The sequence below is a fragment of the Battus philenor genome, unplaced genomic scaffold (genome assembly GCF_028537555.1).
Source record: "Battus philenor isolate CCGP_79_NKW_IND1 unplaced genomic scaffold, ilBatPhil1.0.hap1 SCAF_6, whole genome shotgun sequence".
Classification (NCBI taxonomy): Eukaryota; Metazoa; Arthropoda; class Insecta; order Lepidoptera; family Papilionidae; genus Battus; species Battus philenor.
In genome coordinates, this window is record NW_027181726.1 from 4,713,986 (window position 1) to 4,734,758 (window position 20,773).

The 20,773-nt window shown below is 33.7% G+C and overlaps 1 protein-coding gene across 1 annotated transcript; it reads right to left on the minus strand.

Moving 5' to 3' along the window:
* Window positions 1–122: 122 nt before the first annotated feature.
* On the minus strand, window positions 123–20,420 carry LOC137930321 (uncharacterized). Its single transcript, XM_068773552.1, has 8 exons — window positions 20,002–20,420; window positions 16,811–16,996; window positions 16,233–16,737; window positions 15,781–15,837; window positions 10,303–10,433; window positions 6,964–7,286; window positions 794–886; window positions 123–264 (listed from the first exon to the last, which is right to left on the minus strand). Exons 1-8 carry the CDS (start codon window positions 20,200–20,202, stop codon window positions 123–125), a joined length of 1,638 nt encoding a protein of 545 aa, XP_068629653.1. The 5' UTR covers window positions 20,203–20,420.
* Window positions 20,421–20,773: the final 353 nt, after the last annotated feature.

Here is a 20,773-nt window from a genome sequence, read left to right on the forward strand (position 1 = left end):
CACCCTGCGGTGACGGCGGTGGACGACGGCGGACGGCGGACGACCTTACCATTTCTCATTTTTTGGTAAAAAATAACAAGATTATGAAATTGATATGCAACGGGCGTGGACAGGTATTGCCATCACTGCGCCGCCTCGCCCTCGTCCGCACCGCCCGGGTACTCGCCGCCGCCGCCACCTCCTCCTCCTCCTCCACCCCCTGCGCCGCTGCCGCCACCGCCGCCTCCTCCGCCCCCGCCACCGCTCTTCGAAGCCTCGTTTGTACTAAAAACAAATAAATACAACTATGTAAACAAAATAAATGTCTTACAATTTTTATGGCATATATTAAAGACGACCTAGCATATGGTAAATGATACATTTTAACTATCATGCGTCAACATCATCTGGATTAATTAGTTAATTTGTCAGTTAATGACAAAAACTTGTACAGAATATTATTTACGTATCTATGTTTAAACTCAGACAAAGACGCGATCGGAGCAGGACGTTCCCCGAATGTGTAAATAGGGCCTATGGCAATGAGTTCTCAGTTGCTTAACAAGCCACACAGGCGCTCCATATGCTCAGCATTTCTCTAGGGGACCGATTATGTAGATCTATAGATGAACAAAAGAGCGGATGGTACCAAAGGCATGTGGCAGGGCATACACAGCGAAGAATTGAAAGTTCTGGAGTGAATACCAGAGACCGGCAAGCGAAGAAAAGAACGTCCACCGGTCAATTACAACCGGTCTATCAATGATAGTGATGGGACCTCCTGTAGTTTGTACCAGGATATATGAGGACTTACAAATTGGAGTAGGAGGAGCGGGCACTGCCACCGGGCGCGTCGTCGCAGGGCGGCGGTCGTGCTGCCGCACTCAGCATGTAGTTGGTCGACTCACTGAAACAGTTCGACAGCCTGCTTCAAATTGTATTACTGCCTCGAGCGACGTGACGGTCGGCGATACACTCTCCGCACTGTTCTTTAAGCACTTACTTAACCAACTTCTATCCGTTACATGGTACAGAACAAGCGGGTATTTTAAAAGGTTGCACAAATCATATATAAACAATATATTTACACAGAAGTTACTGATTAAATGTTGGTAATTGTGTAACAAAACAACAATAACATAAGTATATATAACATATCTCTTTAACCGTAGCTTTCTCATGTCTTTAAAATGTCGAAAAATTTCGAAGCAAAAAGAGAGAATCCAAAGACGTATCAAAACAAAAACAAACATCGTAATTGATTTATAAACTTTTACTGTAAACTTGTATATTTTAGTTAAATGTACAACATTTATTTATCTATTGGGTGTTGATTTTGAGTTTATAACATTACTTTGAATTTTACATGTTGTGAATGCATCCTCAGCCTCATTTGATCTCAACCTAGCTGTTATGAATAGCCTGATTGTTTTGAAAACTATGTTAATTTTTTTATAAATGTCAATGTTAGTTATTATCACACACAAAAACACACACACATATATGAAGAATTATTTGTGAAGAAGATATAATATAAGTGTAATCACTCTATTAGATACACAATGCAGTTTATTTTCATCATCAAAAGGATTCCAAAATATTAAAACTAAAACAGGTTTACATAAAGAACATAGCTGACAAAACAAGAGTCAATCGAATCAAATTGGCATAGTGTAATATTTCATAATATTTAAGGATGTTCATTAATGTAATATGCTTATTTTAAAAACAAAATGCATATAACTATTGATTTTTGGTAAACAATATTTTAAAAGCAGCTGATAATTTTTAAAAATATGCAAATATTTGCTTTATTAAATTATTTAAGATAAATAACAATTAGCTAGAACATTAGATTAAGACATTTAAAGGCGTTCTTGACGTACAAAAAATATATGACTAATATTTAAAAAAAAATGTCTCTACTTGCATATGGTTGGCAATTATCTACCTCCAATCCCATATAATAATTTCCCGACATATAATAGTGTTTTCAAACGTACATTATTAACTATAAATTATAAATTGTGTGCGCAAAATTGTGTTATTCATATATTTTTTATTTTAATTTTTTTTTTTTAATTTACAACTAATAGTCATGGGAATAAGGTCGCAGATACATGATTTTAGCTTCATATATATTTTGGCCACCGACATATATATAGCTCATTAATTGTATCCTTCACCGTGACCCGCTAGGAAATCCTAACAATAACCGATTTATAACGACCTCGACCATGTACTCCAGCAGACGCCATTGTGACATCACGTAGATAACCTTATCCACGGTTTTACAGGCCGCTTTATTTACGTTAACCATGAATTCAATGGTTCTTCGTTGCTTCAGATAACCTTTGACAATTCTTATATCAATTCAATTTTATTTTTACATACCAAATTATTAATTAGTAATTAAGGAAGAGCGTTTTATTTATCTTTTTTATATGAAAAATTAAAAATCGCACCAAGAACAAAACAATATTATTTAAAATTGCTAAGGGATAATCTAGGCATCCGGTGCGAAGAGCCAAGAATGGCCCTGTCAAGCCGTCAACCATCCACCACCATTGAAAAAGTGACGAATATACGGCTCAGCACATGCTTGTTTTTGAGATGTGCACAGCGTAGGTTGAGCTGCACGATTATGGGAGACAATCTATCGTTGCTAACGAAGGCTTGCATCTTGAAGTTTGGTGATGCAGAACGAGCGATCATAGAGACCCCTTGTGAAAAAGTAATGCTACAGACGGAAGAGAGAGAGAGAGTGAGAGAAGATCCGAGCTTCTCATCCCTAGCCGGAGACCTGCATGGCGGGAGAGAGCCTGTGTGTCCTCGAACCCCCATAAAAAGGCTTGGCGACGGATTTGATCTTCCGCACATATCTCCAGGCCTTGCGGTGACGCGCGAGCTAATTTAACTCTCATTTTTATGATAACGTGTGGGTGGCCATAACTCTACATTATTCCATAGAGGCACTAGGCCACCACCGTTGAAACTAGGTTTAGCATGCGAAGGTGTTTCTATAGTTTTGACATAAGTGTCAAACTCATTCGCTGCTCTCGCAATAGAACCGTACCGTTACCGTACAAAGTCGAAGCCGAAAATGGCTAGCAACATAACATCACTCATCACACCGCATAGTAGGATTTCTCCTTAAGATAAAAAACTAAGCGATGTCAACGTCATATATATAGTAATTGCTAATGTTAATAACTTTGGAACAAGGGTGAAATTTTGAACGTAGTTTTAATCATAACTTTGTGTTTTTTTTTATCAGCGACATACTATTAATAAAAGATATAAAAAAGTTTAGATATAAGCTAACATAGTCATGGGCAGGATTGAGTACGCCTACAATAGGCAAACATATTAAATTTTGTACAATATTATATGAAATTAATAAACTAGCCAATTCGAAATAAATATATAGAAGAAACACGTACGATAAACTAAAGAAAAAAATTATTTTCGTATCCCTTAGCTTTCTTTTCTATGCAATTTAATTAAATATACGTTTAAATTTGTATTCAAAATTCCATTAAACCAGTAAATATATATAGATCTATAATTTGTTTCAATATAAATAATACAACATTAATTTAGCAGTTATATTTATAAAATTTTATAAAGCAAACATAATTTCTTAGTTCTTAGAGCGTTATAGTATTTATGTGAGTCACTTCAAGATAATTGAACGAAGGTCATTAACGGAGGTCACGATGTAAACAGAGCGGTTTGACGACATGGTGTTATCATCACCATAATGAGCACAAAGAGTATGGCAAGAATAAATTAATTTTAAAGAATATAAACAAAGATAACGGAGCATAGAGATATCCCTTAACAAGCAACTTTATAGATTTATTGACTCTAAAAGAAATAATATTTAAAAAAAAACATCTGTCATGTTGACGTTTGTGTGCGTATATATTATCTACATAACGTGTTTGTCACGGGTTAGTTATTTTATAATATAGGCGCTAGTTAAACACGTGATTTGATAGTTTTACACCTCAATGGATTCAATTACATGTTATTTACATCATTTCGAATCCGTTTCAAGTCTTCAATGGAGGAATTTCTAAGATTATAAAAATTAATTAAAAAAAAATACGTCTCAAATATAATCTGTACACAAATTTTATTTCCGTCTATCAACTGTCATGACGTTTATTTTAGGTCATTAGCTATTTCGCAACAGACATGTATAATATATATATATATATATATATATACATACATATATATATATACATACATATATATATATATATATATATATACATACATATATATATATATTACATATACATACATATGTTTTGTTAATTATTCAAAACTACAAATCTATAACTGGATCTAAAGTCGCAAGGAACGATTATTCAAGATTCTCAATTTTATCTCCTGACAAATTTCTAAGAAAACGTAATGTAAATTTTATACAAAAATAAACAAAATTATTTACTTTTAAAAAGTTAATTCAATTACAAATAAACAAGGAATGAAAAAGCAAAACAGTCACTAACAACGACATTGACCTTAAAGCTCAGAGTAAAGGGACGAAGGGCAATTATTCTTTGTAAACGTAATTAAAAACAGTTCCAACTATGGAAAGAGGTTTTGCTTTCATAAGGAAAATATATATATAGTGTTAATTTGTGTTGAAAGGCACCAGCTAAATTATTAAATTCTTCGAGCCGAAGTTTAAACCTGTTATAATTAAAACGGAGCGTTTAAGCATAATTAATTAATAACACTACTTACGTTATTACATTTTGCAAGTAAACTGTCGTATAAACTGTAATGTATCTGGCTATTTCTATGTAAATATTGTCACACACACTTTATTTATATTAACTGAATCACCAGGAAAACCATGGATCTATACTATTATAGATAAGAAATTGTTGACACATAAGGAAAGGATGTTCAGTCACACCTAAGGAATAAAATACAATGCTTCGTCACCAGTAAAGTAGAAACTGTTTAATAGGAAAGTAAATTTACTCCGATATTCTTTGTCTCGAAACTTATTTTGTTTATACAGAATGACTGGAAATATTTGTAAAAGCTTTAAGCGGGTTTAAAATATAGCTCATTTGCTTTTACACATATTTAAAATCACCCTGTGTAAAGCGATAGCTCTTAAATGTCACATTTTTTTTTTCTTTTGGCTAATCTTTATGTTGTTGAATGATGTTCTAATGCGACAGGTAAACAACATCTAGCATTAAAAAGTCTGCAGAACAAATAGTAAATAAATAATAATTTTATATATACATATACCATTTTTAAAAACGCTTTTTCTTATTTATTGTTTATGTAATCATTTATTTATGGATAGAGTGTACCATACTTTATTTGACAGCTCCTATACATTAAACCATTTCAAGCTCTTCCACCTAATTCCAATCATCCTTTATGCATTTCTTTATCGTCATATAGCTTTGCATAGAGGTTGTTGTGTTTTGTTATACTGCCTAAACTCACGTAGAACTAATCATTTTACCGGCTGTCCTATAAACCAACGTCAAGTTGAAATCAGTTGATAGAGCAGGCAATAGCTGACTTCAGAAAACTAATTTGTCATATGACATATATTTGAGTCATTTACATTAAAAAAAAACGTACGAATTTAATAAACCCGGTGATGCTCTTTCTATTAATATAACTGCAAATATACCTTTTTTTATTATTTTTTTCACTTCAGTTTTATCATAAGTTTATAGAAAACTACAAAAAATATATTCAAAATCAGAACTACATCCATTTTAAGCTGATCATAGATTTTCTTTATTTATTTTCTGCGGTAAACCACTACCTGCCCTATACATCAGATTTCGGCTTGACGTTAATTTAAGGGACACGTGTGGCACTCCATAAATGAATAGTTCTAAATGAGTTTATTGCGTCTTTATAATTAAACACAATGCTATGATATATGAGAATAAAGAAACGCATATAAATTTATTTGCTTATCATCTAATCGTATTTTTTAAAATTGAAATGTATGTAATTATAAATTGTCATGGCCTGACGAATTAAATACACAAATCAATAAATAGATTCGATTAGTATTATTTAAAAAACTATTCTATTATCGAAATATTTTTGATGTATTATTAAGTGAAAATTTTATTTCGAACTGACTTTTTTTTTTGACAAGATGTTATAATTTCCTATATTTATAAGCATTATAGATTTTTCCCGAGGTACGAGAATTCTTCATGTCGAATATATTACGTAATACACAACGATACATAAACCTCATATAGCTTTCTAAACAAGTTATGTTAAAATTGGCAATTGTTTTTTAATTAATCATTTACTTCACTGAATGATTAATTTAAGAGAATTAAATAGGCAATGAATTATTCACTTATCTTAAAAGTTTTAGTGTCTTAGAAAGTTACTATGTTTTTTTACGTTTCATAACTGATATCATCATATTAGTCATTCGCTATATGCTCTATCTTTAATTAAGATATATTGACTATCGATATCTTAATTAAAGATAGAGCATATAGCGAATGACTCATTAATATGATGATTATTTATGTCAGTGCTATATTTCGCATATTAGCAATAATTAGAAACCGACGCTATTATACCACCGACAACTTTGACATGCCAGAATTGTATGAATTAGTCATAAAGGAAGAAAAAAACAAGAGCAATAAAGAAACGTGGACGTATTTTTAAGCAACCACGTTGTAAGCGCTATCAATTCATCATTAGATTTGAATCTCAATGCAATTAAACAGCTAAAAGCGAATTAATGGTTAACTACTTATAGCCCGTAGTCAGGAACAAGCAAAAACTTGATGATTTTGGTTGCAATATGTATGTTACTACTGACATGATTTTAATTGAAATACAAATTACGTTCTAGAATCTTCTAGAAGATTCGAGTTCTTTCACTAGAATCAACTGTTGTAGAAGTAATAAAGAAACAATTGAAAAGAAATAGCATCGTAGCGTCACCTGGCGGTCCTCATGCGAAGCGCAGCGCAGTTCTCCTTGCATTTGTAGGCGAGGACCTGCTTGATACGGCTGACCTCGACGTCGGGGAAGTGGCGGCTGACGTAGGAGATGAGCGCGTGTACCCGACGGCGATCCAACGGCGGCTTCGTGGGCCGAGCCTCCTGCCCTGCCCTCGACCACCGCTGCCCCGTCACGGAGCAGGTCGCCAGCTCCATCGGCGAGAACAGCGCGGCAGCCAAACCACGCGTCACCTTTCTGTAGTCGCCCCACTTGACGCCGCGCAACAGCTCCTCGCGAATCTCCACGCCCTCGCCCAGCTTTATCTGGTGACCCGTCATTTATCGTCGTTACTCTTTTTGAAGATTTCGTTAATGACACGTGGCGGTGATAACCCGACCGATAAATTAATAGATATCGCAGCGAATCGTAGGCCGTACGCACGAAAACATACGGACTGGCTGCCGTATTAGATTAACACGTTTAGGTATACACCTAAACTTGTTCTCTAACAGACGTTATGGGCTAGGATTTGGTAAAGGTGAAAATAACAACTTAAATACAAGTTAGGCACAACCGTTTTATAAGAGATTTCCATCTATATACTGACATAGCATGATACCTCTGGAACCAAAAGTTTGAAAGACTTGGTATTATAGGCATATTCCTTTTGTCAACTAGAGGTTAGCAAAGAAAGAATATTTACGAAATTCTACAACTAAGAAGGTTCATTAAGTTGGCGAAGAGAGTGGGGTAGAGCTATACACATGCACATATTATACAATTACGGGATATTAAAATAAATTATATTTTAACGGATTAAGCTCATGTGAACCTTTCTGTTCTCGACGTTTCGAATGCTTTATATCTATGGTACGGGTATGACTAAGGTAATGCACGTCCATATGTCATAGGTATTGCTGAGTATCTTAAAACTTGTTACTTAATGTCGTTGATCCTTTTAACTCAGAATGAGCTTACGGTATCTTGTGCCCTTGCAGATTTAAATAAAACAAATGAAATATCTGCGCAAAGAATTTATTATTACAGGATAAAATAAAGATCGTTCTTTCTCATGTTGTAATGTATGTTATGGGAGATTCACTGAAACGATATCTGGTTTTATTAGTACATCACTGATTCAATATAACCTTAATAAGATGTTATATTACGTAAGGTATGGTCTTACAAAATTCTATGTCACCGTAATGTTATAGACAGGTCATATTACTTATCATTAAGTAAACGCCTTACTAATGTAATTTACACTAATTAAAAGAAAAAAGTTCTACGTCAAATAACAAAGCAGACATTGTGTTGCAGCTCTTTTATCATCATTCAGTAGCCCGTCTTATCAAGACTTTAAAAAGATCATCTGTAACCTTGTGGGTGTAGTTCCTTCGCTCCGCTCTATTCAAGGGTCTCCACTCCAGAACTTCAAGACCCCAGCTACTAGGCTTCTGCACTATCTAGTTATATCACATAGTTCTCATAATAAAATCAAAGTGAATACACTTCTATCACGAACCAAACAGTTATCTATATTATAATATCAGGTTCAGTACAATCCAGTTTTAAAAATTTTCTGACAGCGTTGTACCGCATCTAAATATTTACTTTAACAAATATAATGTTAATAAATATTTTAATAACCCGAGATAAAATAATGAAAATTATTCTCAAGAGATATGACCTTTAACTAACAGACGAAAATTACTTTTTGCTCAATTTTTTTTCTATTATTCAGCAAGTAATTTCATTAATATTTCATTACGTCATCATCATTACTTGCGCGGCAGGACATCCTCTGATGAACAGAGGCTTCTTCCATGAATTTCCGGTACTGGATGGAAGGAGGACCTTAACAAGTACGTCTATCGAAATTTTCTCCATATGTATTGTAACCAATCACTTATGAGGTGTTACTAAACATCACATAATATTATTCTATTATAGTCTCTTAGTAAAAATCCATAAGATGCTTAAGATAAAAAATGTAAACAAAGATTAACAAACTGTTTATAGATTATATATATATAGTTTTACAATAGCAGTAAAAGAGATAATTGTTCCTCCAAAAAATATACTGCGGACTCATTAATCAAGATATTTTATTCTATTACTGCCATTCGTCATCTGAGATTAGTAATGTTATAAATACTATAACGAATAATCCCTTTTTCTCTACGAGGTTATGAAATGTTAAAGTAAGACAACGTACAACTTTTGCAGAGTAAGAGAGAGAAAGAATATCATAGCTTCTTATCCTCAATTGAAGGCTGAAGATGTTTTGAAAAAGAAATTCACTCACCTTACATACTTATATTTAATCAAATTACTTTGAAAATATATCAACATCACTGAGAATTTTTTTGCAATTACTCGAGTACAAGTACGTTGTTTCAACGATTCAAAATAAACAAGAAAAAGAATTTTCAGATTTATAAATTAACCTTTACCTTATAAACTTGATCAATAAAACGTGTATGTTATAAATAGTATAAGTAAATTTTAAAGAAACCTTTTATTTAAAACACGCTGCCATATTATTCAATTGCATTTATTTCACTTTAAAAATTTAATTCATATATTTAAACATTTTGAGAACTATATTAAAAACAATGTCTTTCAACATTTTTATTGCATAGAAAATTATTTTTTGTATAATTATTTTAAGTATGACATAAATCGAGTGCATTATCCTTTCAACCAGGTAACTTCTGTTAATTAAAAATGTATTTCACCTTTCGGACTTGCCTGCAAACCTATTCGATAATAAGCAAAATAGAAGCTAATAAATGTTATCCGCTTATGTTCTAAAGGTCTGCTAAGTTTTATTAAAATATAAATAACGTTGATAATCGGCGTGACCTACTTCTATGATGACTTATTTGACACCGCCTTCAAAAGTATATTATTTTTGCAAAACGATATTAAAAGAAATTTTATAAACACTATTAAAGCAAATGGCCTAATTTGGACAAAATGTTGTTATGCCTCCAGCCTTCAAGTGAGAACGCTCCATAATACTGGCAACTACGGTGGTCAATACTAGTTAAGTTAAATTATTATTAATCGTTCGAATTGAAATTCGAACAGAGATTTAAATATGCGATCGCCAACATACCTGCCAAGCGTGGCGATTATGGTGTATCCTGCCATAGATATCTTTGGGAGAGGCATAGCCTTGCTGTGGGCATTCTATGGGTGGAAACGCCAAACTTAGTACCAAGTCAAGTTTGCCGTGGACCCCTGGGGGTTTACCTTTGGTTTGGTTGGAACCTTGAGTCTGCCATGAGTCATGAAAAAAATATGCATGAAAATATTATGAATAAGACTCACAAGCCTGGGGGCAGCAGCGCCGCGCTCATTCTCTCGCTTCAGCAGGAAAGGCAGCGCACGACGATGTTGTTCCAGCCACACGGCGTCCGGGACCGGCCGGTTGCGTCGTCCATCCCAACGCCCGCAACCCGCTGTTACATAACCATCGCTCAGTACACTCGCACGCAACATCCATTACAAATCTTAATTTCATGTGTCTTATATCTTGTAGTATTTACATGCACGGTATTGCAACTATTCAAAATAAATAAAAAATAGAATTGTGAAAAATTTACATTCCCTTTATGTACTCAACACTTAAATGCGTATTTTTTTGTCAATAGCCGATATCGCAATCAACCATAAAACACTTTTAATAATCAAAATTAAAGTGTTGACTCTTCGTCACAACATATATTTACGGGTTAACAAAGAAAATCGATTTTTTAAAATTTATAAACTATATATATATATATATACATGTGTATATTTGGTGTTATAATGATTAATTTAATCAATTATTAACAGATTATTCAAGAGAATTTAACTTTAAAAATTTTGAACGCAATTATATTCGTAAACCTTAAAGTAGGACGTGACAAAATAATACAAGAATAATTATTTTAAAAGGGACATAAGCATTGATTACAGTTTTTATATGTTCGTATTATTCGAGGTGTGAATTGAAATTATTTTCTGCGACTGAGCCTTAGGTCATACGAAATTTAGCAAAATAAAGTGTACATTAATATTCACGCAGTAGGATTTATTATGTATTACGTTGGAAATAAAATTTACTACACACACTGCGTAATGCCAAATAAAACGTGATATCTCAAAAGGAGCATGCGATTATGTTGTATAAGCAACTAGATTTGTAAGAGTGTGCAAATAGCTGCGATACCGTGGTACTTTGTAGCAACAATATATGACGTAACTTCAACTACAAGATACAGCAAATTTACAATGGGTGCCTATTATGGAGACGCGATGTTTATCCGTAATTTAAAAAGCGTAATATACATAATATTATAAATGTTGATCGGTTACCATAAAAATATATTGAAGCACAAGCCAAACAGGTAATTTAAAGATAAAAAAAGTAATAAAATTTGCCACAATGTTACGCAAAATAAAACAATGTCCTGCAAAAATACACCAAAACTGGCCAATACCTGACAAAAAAGAGATTGCAAACAATTCAACAAAAAATCCTTTTGTATTTTGAATACTTTATTTTTTAATATTTAGTAAAAAAATTACATCGATTTATGTACATACATAAAGGTGTAATGTTCTGCTCGAAGCAATTGCACAGATGAACTTGGTTACATTTAAATAATTATCATAACTATTTAACTTATAGTATTTATTCTCACATAGCGTTGCGAACAGCAAAATATTTAAATTGACCGAATTATTGCAAAACATTTAAATAAGTTAACAGTAAACATTATTTACGAGCGTAACTATAAACGACATAGCATTTACAAAATACTGATAAACTAGAAATGTTACATGTCTCTTTTTAAATTTAAATCAAATTGAAATATAATCGTTCAAAAAATATCTACAGTGTATAACGAACAATGGTAAGAAAATATACATTTGAAGACGAGTCAATGAGGTGGGTAAACCGGAGAACAAGCGGGGACGAATCATTATCCCAATATTGCAAATATTTAATACTAGAAAATAATACTAACAATAGTCTAAATTAGTAATTATTGGAAACCTTTAATTGATTATAGCATTATTTTTCAATTTACATTAATAGCCATTATCGCACTGATGAAATTATTCAGCTCATCTGATGACTGCTGTTTTAAAATATTTTAGCGTGCACGATGGGATCCTATTTCCAAAACTATTATATAATAATGTTATTATTAACGATAGTATGTAGTCTCAATGATGAAAAACATTGTTTCACAAACATTGCTATTATTGCTATTAAGATTCTTACAATAATGAACTATTTTTTTGTCTATCGCGGCTAATAAACTATTATTGCAAAACATGCCAGTGTCTCCCCGCATAATTAGATGTTTCGACAATGCACATCGCGAATTTGAGATCATATGGTATATCGAGATCTCGTACCGTTTGGTAAAGTCTAATATTATTACGAAAAAATAACATTGTAATTCACAACCCTAATCCATAATTTTCCAATTGTGCCCCTACTGCAAGTTCTTTTTTAAAATGACTAGATTCGATTTTTTTTTCATGGCATATCTTTTTTCCCTTACAAGCGTTTATCAGCCAGCCACTTAATTGACTAAACTGAAATTCATAATTATTAAAAACAAAATGCATCTCTTACACTCTAATAAAGTCTGTCTATCAGTGCTTCATCACTGGATACGTGAGAACCGTGGCAAGTTTCAACATTTAATACTGTAACAACTATTATTCTTCTGATTGGGTGAATCTGTAGACTTTTAATATTAACCTTTACATTTCGAATTAGTACAAACTAATAACCGGGAGCCGTTCATTCACTCAACAATATAACACTGTGTAAAGATAAACTATTCTGTATAAAAAATATCACTATTGTTATTGTTGATTGTCACGCGTTTATAAAACTTCGTGAGCTCGACACATAAAAACGGATGCGATCGACCCTTTCCATCGCGTTTTCAGTACAAAAAATTAGACTCTATTTATGAAAATACACATTTACTAGAATACGATGGAAAATGTCGACCAAATGGACAACGTGTATAATGTAGGTATGTATGTATAATATGTAACCTGTAAATAACCTATGATAAATCAGCACCGGTTGCAACAAATGCTTTAACAACAATCAGTCTATTGTCAGAAAGGAAGGTACTTAAGCGTTCCCTTAACGAGTCCCTGTTAGTCACATGAACCTACGAATATAATGACGTGGCGTGAGTCAAAGCGTAGAGTTCATTGCCTCTCTCCCAAGTCGCGACGCGTGTTATTTCACCTAATAGACGCGATCGATGCATGCTAGTAATTAATAATCCATACTACACTTTACTTACGCTATCTTGCAACTAAAGAGACTCGTTAAAGTAACTCGTATCTGGCACTTGGTATAATTATTGAAAGGCACGCAATAAGCGGAGAGGTGTGACGTCAGAAGGGCCCCCGGCGACACTCCGATCACAGACTAGATACATATACTGACAGTCTTCGTTATGACGTTAAGCCACTTCATCATAATGTTTATCACCGACGAGGGACAATAGTATACTCTACAGTTAATATACGACTCATGAAATGCAAGTTCAATAGTTTAAAGCGAAGCGGAAACAGTTACACGAATATACTATTGCGCCTCTTCGTTTAAGACAATATAGAGGACCAGCGCCACGATTTCAATATTAATAGTATGAAGCGGAGCTGACGAGAGTGAAATACAAAAACACAGATGGAAGCGGTCTCCTTACGGTGTAAAATGAGTAGGACTTCCATTGAAATTTCAAATTTCCCATTACTTCCGACCGATGATGTCTATAAATGATATTGAAAGTAGATCCTTAGCAACATAAACTATTTATTTTTGACATATTTACTAACGAATCCCGTTCTAAAAAAGTTAATGATAAAAGGATATTGAGTGCAATTCACGTCTTATATCGTGAAGGATAAAGGCAGTTTAAAAAAATAAATAAAAAAATAAATTTATAAATCGTGAAATCGCGGACGTGTTATCTCGAAGATTAAAAAGCGTGGAGGCTTTCAGTGCTGACTCCGAATATTTGTAGTGACCGATATAGTCCAACGGATTAGTAAGTTGAACTGACAGTGGGCTGACAGCAAGTTACATAGCGCGCAGAACATATGGCTACTGGGGCATTAAGTGGAGACCACGGACCTAACACAGATTAGAACGTCCACCAACAAGGTGGACAGATATATTGACTTCGTCGGAAGACTTTGGAAGCACGCCGAGTCTCGAATTAAATGGAAAATTCTTTATTGGGTTCAGTTTAGTCGAACGAGCCATAGAGACGGCTAAACTCGAGATTTCCCTACGAGTTCAAATGAATTATGAGATCTGTAGACAAACGAAAGTAACCGATATATCCTAGCGGATTTGCAAGTTGGAGTAGCCGTGTACAGGCCCACTTTAAGAACTTATTGGTGGAGACCACAGACCAAGTGGAGATCAGGACATCCACCTACAAGGTAAATAATCGACCTTTTTAAGGTCGTTCGAAGATGCTGTATACAGGCCCGCTTCCAACCGGGCCTATTGTAATGGACTTGTACCGCGCGTAATAAATATCGCGGAGCTGGTCCTCTCGGATGCGCGTCCTTTGGAGGAGTAAGAGAGCGCGTGCTACTGTTGGTAGTGGTGCGCGGGCCGCAGGGCGGGCAGCGGCGGCGGCGCCGGCTTGTGGCAGGCGGGGTGCTGCGCCAGCATGTGCCGGCGCAGGTACAGCGGCGTCTTGAAGGAGCGGCCGCAGGTGGCGCACACGGCCGGCTGCGCCTCGTGGATGAGGCGCACGTGCTGGCGCAGGTTGGACGCGTTGCTGTACCGCCGCCCGCACTGCGCGCACCGCACGCCCGCTGCCAACAACACCAGTTCGCACTGCGGCACCCGCTCCCCCGCACTTACCCCACCTCCCCCCGTCTACCGACAATCATCAACCCTCTACCACTGTTTCCAATGCTAACAGCATGAATACCACCGATTACATTCGGAAAATCGCCAACAATATTACAATTTGCTAATGCTTTACTAACTCTTGTAACCAGGACTTATTTGAACCGCGTAGTTTCTTTTTGAATACTATGAACATATCTTGTATGCTCTCCGTTGTTTTTTTTTGTAATTAACAACATTCAATTTCACGTTTTTTATGACTACATCCCACTGACTTTAACTTACGTTCCTTAATTTGTTAGCTACACCCGCTTTTTTGACCGGACTGTCACTGCTGGCCAAACTTGGTCAACATAAATTGGTAGATGGAAATCTGCGAGTTATTACTTTTTTTTTACTCTAAACAAGGTTTTGATTGAAATTTCTTTCCTATGTTACTCCTGAAATAATTCTAATTCTTGCTTTCGGAAGTACTTAGTCACAAAGTGGAATTGGCTAATCGTATCTTTTAATTCAATTTGTTTCCCAGTGTGATTTCAAATTCAAAACATTCATGCTCAACTCAACAAGCGATTTGTCGGTAGAAGTTGCGATCTTTTATATTTACTCTATGTTAGGTTTTGATTAAAATTTTATTTTACCCTACGGTAATCCCATTAGCATTGGAGGAGGCTCGAGGGTATGAGGGCGGGCGGCGCGTCAGATACCCGACACCCGCGCGCCTAGCCACCTGATGTGGAACGAAACCGCACGCGCTCTCTTCTAAACAATTTGTTAAAACGTTTGGTACATTGGCTGTGAAATTCGAAAAAATAATTCGAGAAAGAGGTTCGCCGGGGGCGCGGCTGTCCGAGTCGACGTGTGCGTGTGAGAATGACGTGACAGTGAACAAAAAAAATCATATTTACCTTCCGCATTCTCGTCTCGAATTTCAGGATTCAGCCCGCCCATAAGATCCACGTTACCTGCGTAAACAAACAGTAGAGCTATTCGCAAATCCTCTTGTAAATCGGTAATATTTTGCATATTTTTACAATATTTGAAAATAATTAAGGGAGAGATTGATTCACCCGAACTCCTGTCTAAAATAAATTTTAACGTACTTGACAAGCGAGGCCACACATATGTGTAACTAATATATCACCTAACCATAGACAAGAAAAAAGTCAGTAGCAGTATGTAGCGTGCCGTAGATCTTTTTACGGCCACCATTTTCATTCAGTGAAGTATCTGACCCTTATTTTTTATTTGTAATCTAATATAATGCTAAAGTGAAAAATTGTAATAGTCTCCTAGTTTATACATTTTTTTTATAAATAAATTAAATATTCAGACTTAACACCAACAGAACACCTCATACCTTGTAGTGTTGCAAACGGGTTAGCCAGCGTATTATTCTCGTTGTAGTAGACTTGCTGGTAGCCCGAACGTTCCTCGTCGCTAACTTCCTGTTCCATGACTTCCATTTTTGGTTCCAAAAGGTCCGATGCGCTAAAATCTTGCCCACATTTCTCCATTTTCTCCGGATCACCGGAATCCATTAATATATCGTTTTCATCATTATTCAGCTCTGGTGCTTCGAGATCAGTTTTCACCCTCAATGTAGGGTAGGTGCAGGTTTCGCTATAGTCATTATTATTAGGCCTCATTTGACTAGAAGTTTGAAAGGGAGCTTCTTCGCTGAGATTATTTCTGGCAACATCGGGAGAATTTCTAGCGGAACGGCGACTAGCGCTCTTCTCGTGATCGTCGGCAGAAGTCGATTCGACGTTTTGGTTTGCGGCTTTGGAGGAGGAGGTAGAATGTGACGGCTTGGCGCTGAGCAAATTACGTAATTGGGAAGGAGGAGATTTACGATTCACTTTCTGCAAAACAAAACAATGTTATTTCATTGTAATGATAATGCTTAAAAAAATTCATAAGATATGATATATTTACTTTATCATTGTGTTGTGAGCAATCAGTAAGGCCACGGATCTGCAGGGCATCCGCGGTGCGCAGGAAGGCACTTAATTGCGCCTGCGCAATGTTGACTTGTCCCGCATACATGAACTGGAGCAACGCACGCACATGCGACACCTCGCAGTCCCGCATAAATATTATTGGATGAGGGCATGGATTGTTCTGGAAAAAAATCATATTTTACCACCTAGCAAAGCTCAAAATAAAAAATGAATTATCACCATCGCTTTCGTAACTCTTTTAATTAACTAATGTACAGGATTCAAGATGTTTCACATCACATGGTTCCAAAAAATATTTCATATAAATGCAGCATAAAAATATGCTTGTAATTTTAAAATGAGCTTAATATAATATTAAACTGTTGTTACATAGCCTTTGTAATGTACGTAATAATAAAGGCCTTGAAGAAAGATAAATAAACATGTCAAATTAGTAAAGCGATGCAACAAAAACTTTATGATATTAAGTAAAATATATTTTTAAAGTTCTTGTCTCTATAGGGTTTTATGAGTAGAAAGTCGACAAACCCATATACTTAAAATTATAAGGCCTTAAAAGGGCAAAGCCGCCTACATACAACTATTATAGTGTTGACACAAAGTAAGTATTGCCTTATACAAATTCATCTGTTTATAATACTATATTTAAATTAGTTTACTTTACTTAAATCACACGAAAAAAATATATATTATATATATAAATGATGATTGGAAATAGGTGTAAAAGCTTGATAGTGGTGAATGTATATGTTCATTTGTCACCAAAAAACTTTAAAGCTATACATTAAGTGTTCATTAAGAAATAAGCTACATTAATTATTTTTATTTGAATGTAACAGATCAATAACTTCTGGCAGTACAAAGTCTGCAAGGACAGATAAACAATAAAAAATCTTAATAAGTAATAATCCAAATTTTGAAAATACTTGCTAGTATATTATCATTATGTTATTATTTAATTCTGAAATATACATTAATGACAGCAAATTAACTATAGATTCATTCCTTTAAAGCTTTAAGGCCTATATCCAATCACCCTGTATTATACAGTTATCATGTAAAATGTTCTTAAAGGGATTACTTGAATTTATGAACACATCTGACCTTTCTCCTTAAAACACTACTTTTTAAAGATGGTTTCTTGGATGGATGGATTGAGATGATTTAATCCAATAATAGCATTATAGAGACCAATTCAACATGTTTAATTTCAAATTCACAAACTATCTCATAAATAATGGATGTTTTATTAAGGTTGTTGTTTTGGCTGCTATGTTGTTGTTAACCTCCAGGACAAGGACAAGTTTAAATCCTACTATTGAGTGTTATCATTGAATACTTTCTAGCACAAGCCAGTTCCATCAGATTTAAAAATATACAAAGATTTTCAGCTATTACACTACATTTCAATCATTTTTGTAAAAATAAAAGATATTCAAAGATTCAACTTAATCAGACTAAGGTTTTAGTTGGTTCAAGTAATAATTAACATATAGATTAAAATACAAAAATATTTACTTCAAATATCAACATAAATCTTTAAATTATATGTAGTTTTATGATAAATAAATACCAAAAGCGACCAAAATCCTTTCTTTGCATATAAATTGAGATATACAGTAACAAAAGTAATGGTGTGAGATCCTTAGCATCTATGAATAAGGATATAATTATGGATTAGAACTATTTTACTAAAACCTGTTTGGTTTCAATCGAAATAAATACTAAATAATTAAATTGAAACGATTACAATCACATTTAATAGAATTAGTAGATATTTAAATCTGTTATTTGTTTCAGCATTTATTTTTATTTATATTAATTACATTTGTTTGATGTAATAACAAAATTCCACTGACATATTACTTATCTAAAACTATCCATGAGGTACATAATAACAAAATAATGGGATAAATCATTAAACACAAAGTCATTAGCCATTAGTATAATATCTATTAATGTCACTTTAAATATTAATAAACAATAATTTTCATATATAAATATGAAAAATGTTTAAAAATAAGTTTTGTAACAATTTTTACATCAACTCCTATTATCCTATAAATACTTAATAGGATCAGTTAATATCAGTCAAAGGAATTCTAATCTTATTGTATGTGCCATTCAACACCTTGTATCATAAGCAAGTCACTTTTTCTAGATTCTACTAAAATTGTGGGAGTAATATTATAATAAAGGTTGTAAGAATAACCACTTGTTTGCAATAATAAACAATTTCCAATAATATTCATTTTAAAATTAATGCTATATCAATGTTTCTATTATTCATAAAATATATTTCATTAATTAATCAACTAAATTATATAAAATTATAAACCCTTTGTTAGTGCTCCTTATTATTAACTTCTAGATACTGTATAAAAATATTCCTAATTTTGTTTTAAATCATGGGTCAATTTTGATAATTTACTAATGTAAAATAGAGCTTTGCTAGATTTTTGATAAAAAATATCATTTTAAGACAATAATATAATATCCAAAAAATATTTACAAATGTAGGAAAAATTGTAATGTACATAACATATGCCCCTATCTTTTTGTTATTATTTTTCATGTACAAGATATTTTAATGTTTGTCATTAATTATTGGCTGTTTACCAGTGAAATAATTTGAGTAATAGTTACAGTTACTTCAGCTTGTGTGTTTTAACATATAATTTACTCATTTCCATCCTCAAACAATAGAAAATATCAAAGAACTAGATACATCTTTGAATATTAATCAATTCCCATTTACACAACCAACATTTTTGTGTTACATTTACAGAACAATTTACTTTTTAAAAAACATTAGTTTTAATTATAGTCAATCAATTTAAATTTAAAAAAAGAATTTAGAAAGGATTGCAACCCTTCGTGATTAACTGTCGCGAAAAAATCAATTAATTATAATTATAAATTATTAAAACTACGGGATAGTCGACAGTTTAAAGAGAAAATAAAAAAAAATCAATGGTAATGCGATAATTAGAAATTGTGAAACAGAATTCTAAAGTAGGTACAAATAAATGAAATCACGAGTACTTAACCGGAACGCGAGACATGGCATTTGTAAGTAGATCAAGTGTTTTATACATAACAACTTTCACTAGAGTCATTGTAATGGTGACACATCAAAGTGTGGGGAGAGAAAGATGGACTTACTTTAAATAATTCCTTGAAATAAGGACTACACGCAGAAAGGACCACTTTGTGGGCTTCCAGCCTGTGTCCCTCGCACGCCAGTGTGACATCCACGAAGTCCTCATCATCGCGTAGCGCCTCGAATTGAGAAGTTATGTTTGCTTGAAAATTGTTCCATCTCAAACAGAATTGCTGGTCGCCACCCAGTTCTGTACCTTCCATTACTTATAGACATAACTCGATACCCCTGCTCATTTAATTGGTTTGATAAGAATAGTTAATAATTGAAAATAAATATATCACAGTAACTTGCAATTTCAGTCGCCGTCTGGCCCAAAATCTTGAAAGAAAACAATCAATAAAATCTCGTACCAATATAAGAAAAATAAAACTTTTTAATTTGTCATTCATTTGCTGATGGGTACATTCACTTCTACGTTTCGTTTCACTCTATCGTTTTTACCGGTTTTTATACATTCTGTAAATCAGCAATAAGATTTCTAAATTATGTATTATGCCATCGTTTTATAGGTAATAATTCAATTAATAATAAGATTTCATGTAAAACGATTAAGCTTATAAAATTTTGAGGTTCATCAACATTTAGTTTTGGTGTCGTAAACTATAACAACTTAATCTGTGTAAAAAACACTTCACTTGCACACTAAACAAAAACATTAACGTTTTGACTAAAGCCCAATATTAGATGAATTTAAACTTAATTTTCAATTTTATTATCACTGTTTAACTTTTAAATTGTCTTAACGCAACAAAGGCTGCTACAGATTATTAC

Bases quoted from the DNA above. Each gene is read 5' to 3' on its own strand.
- LOC137930321 (XM_068773552.1), bottom strand. From the start codon at position 20,202: ATGGAAGGTACAGAACTGGGTGGCGACCAGCAATTCTGTTTGAGATGG. The intron at 10,434-15,780 runs GTAAATATGATT...GTTATGTAACAG, and splicing joins TCGAGACGAGAATGCGGAAG to CGGGTTGCGGGCGTTGGGAT. The intron at 265-793 runs GTAAGTCCTCAT...ATTTGTTTTTAG, and splicing joins CGCTCCTCCTACTCCAATTT to TACAAACGAGGCTTCGAAGA.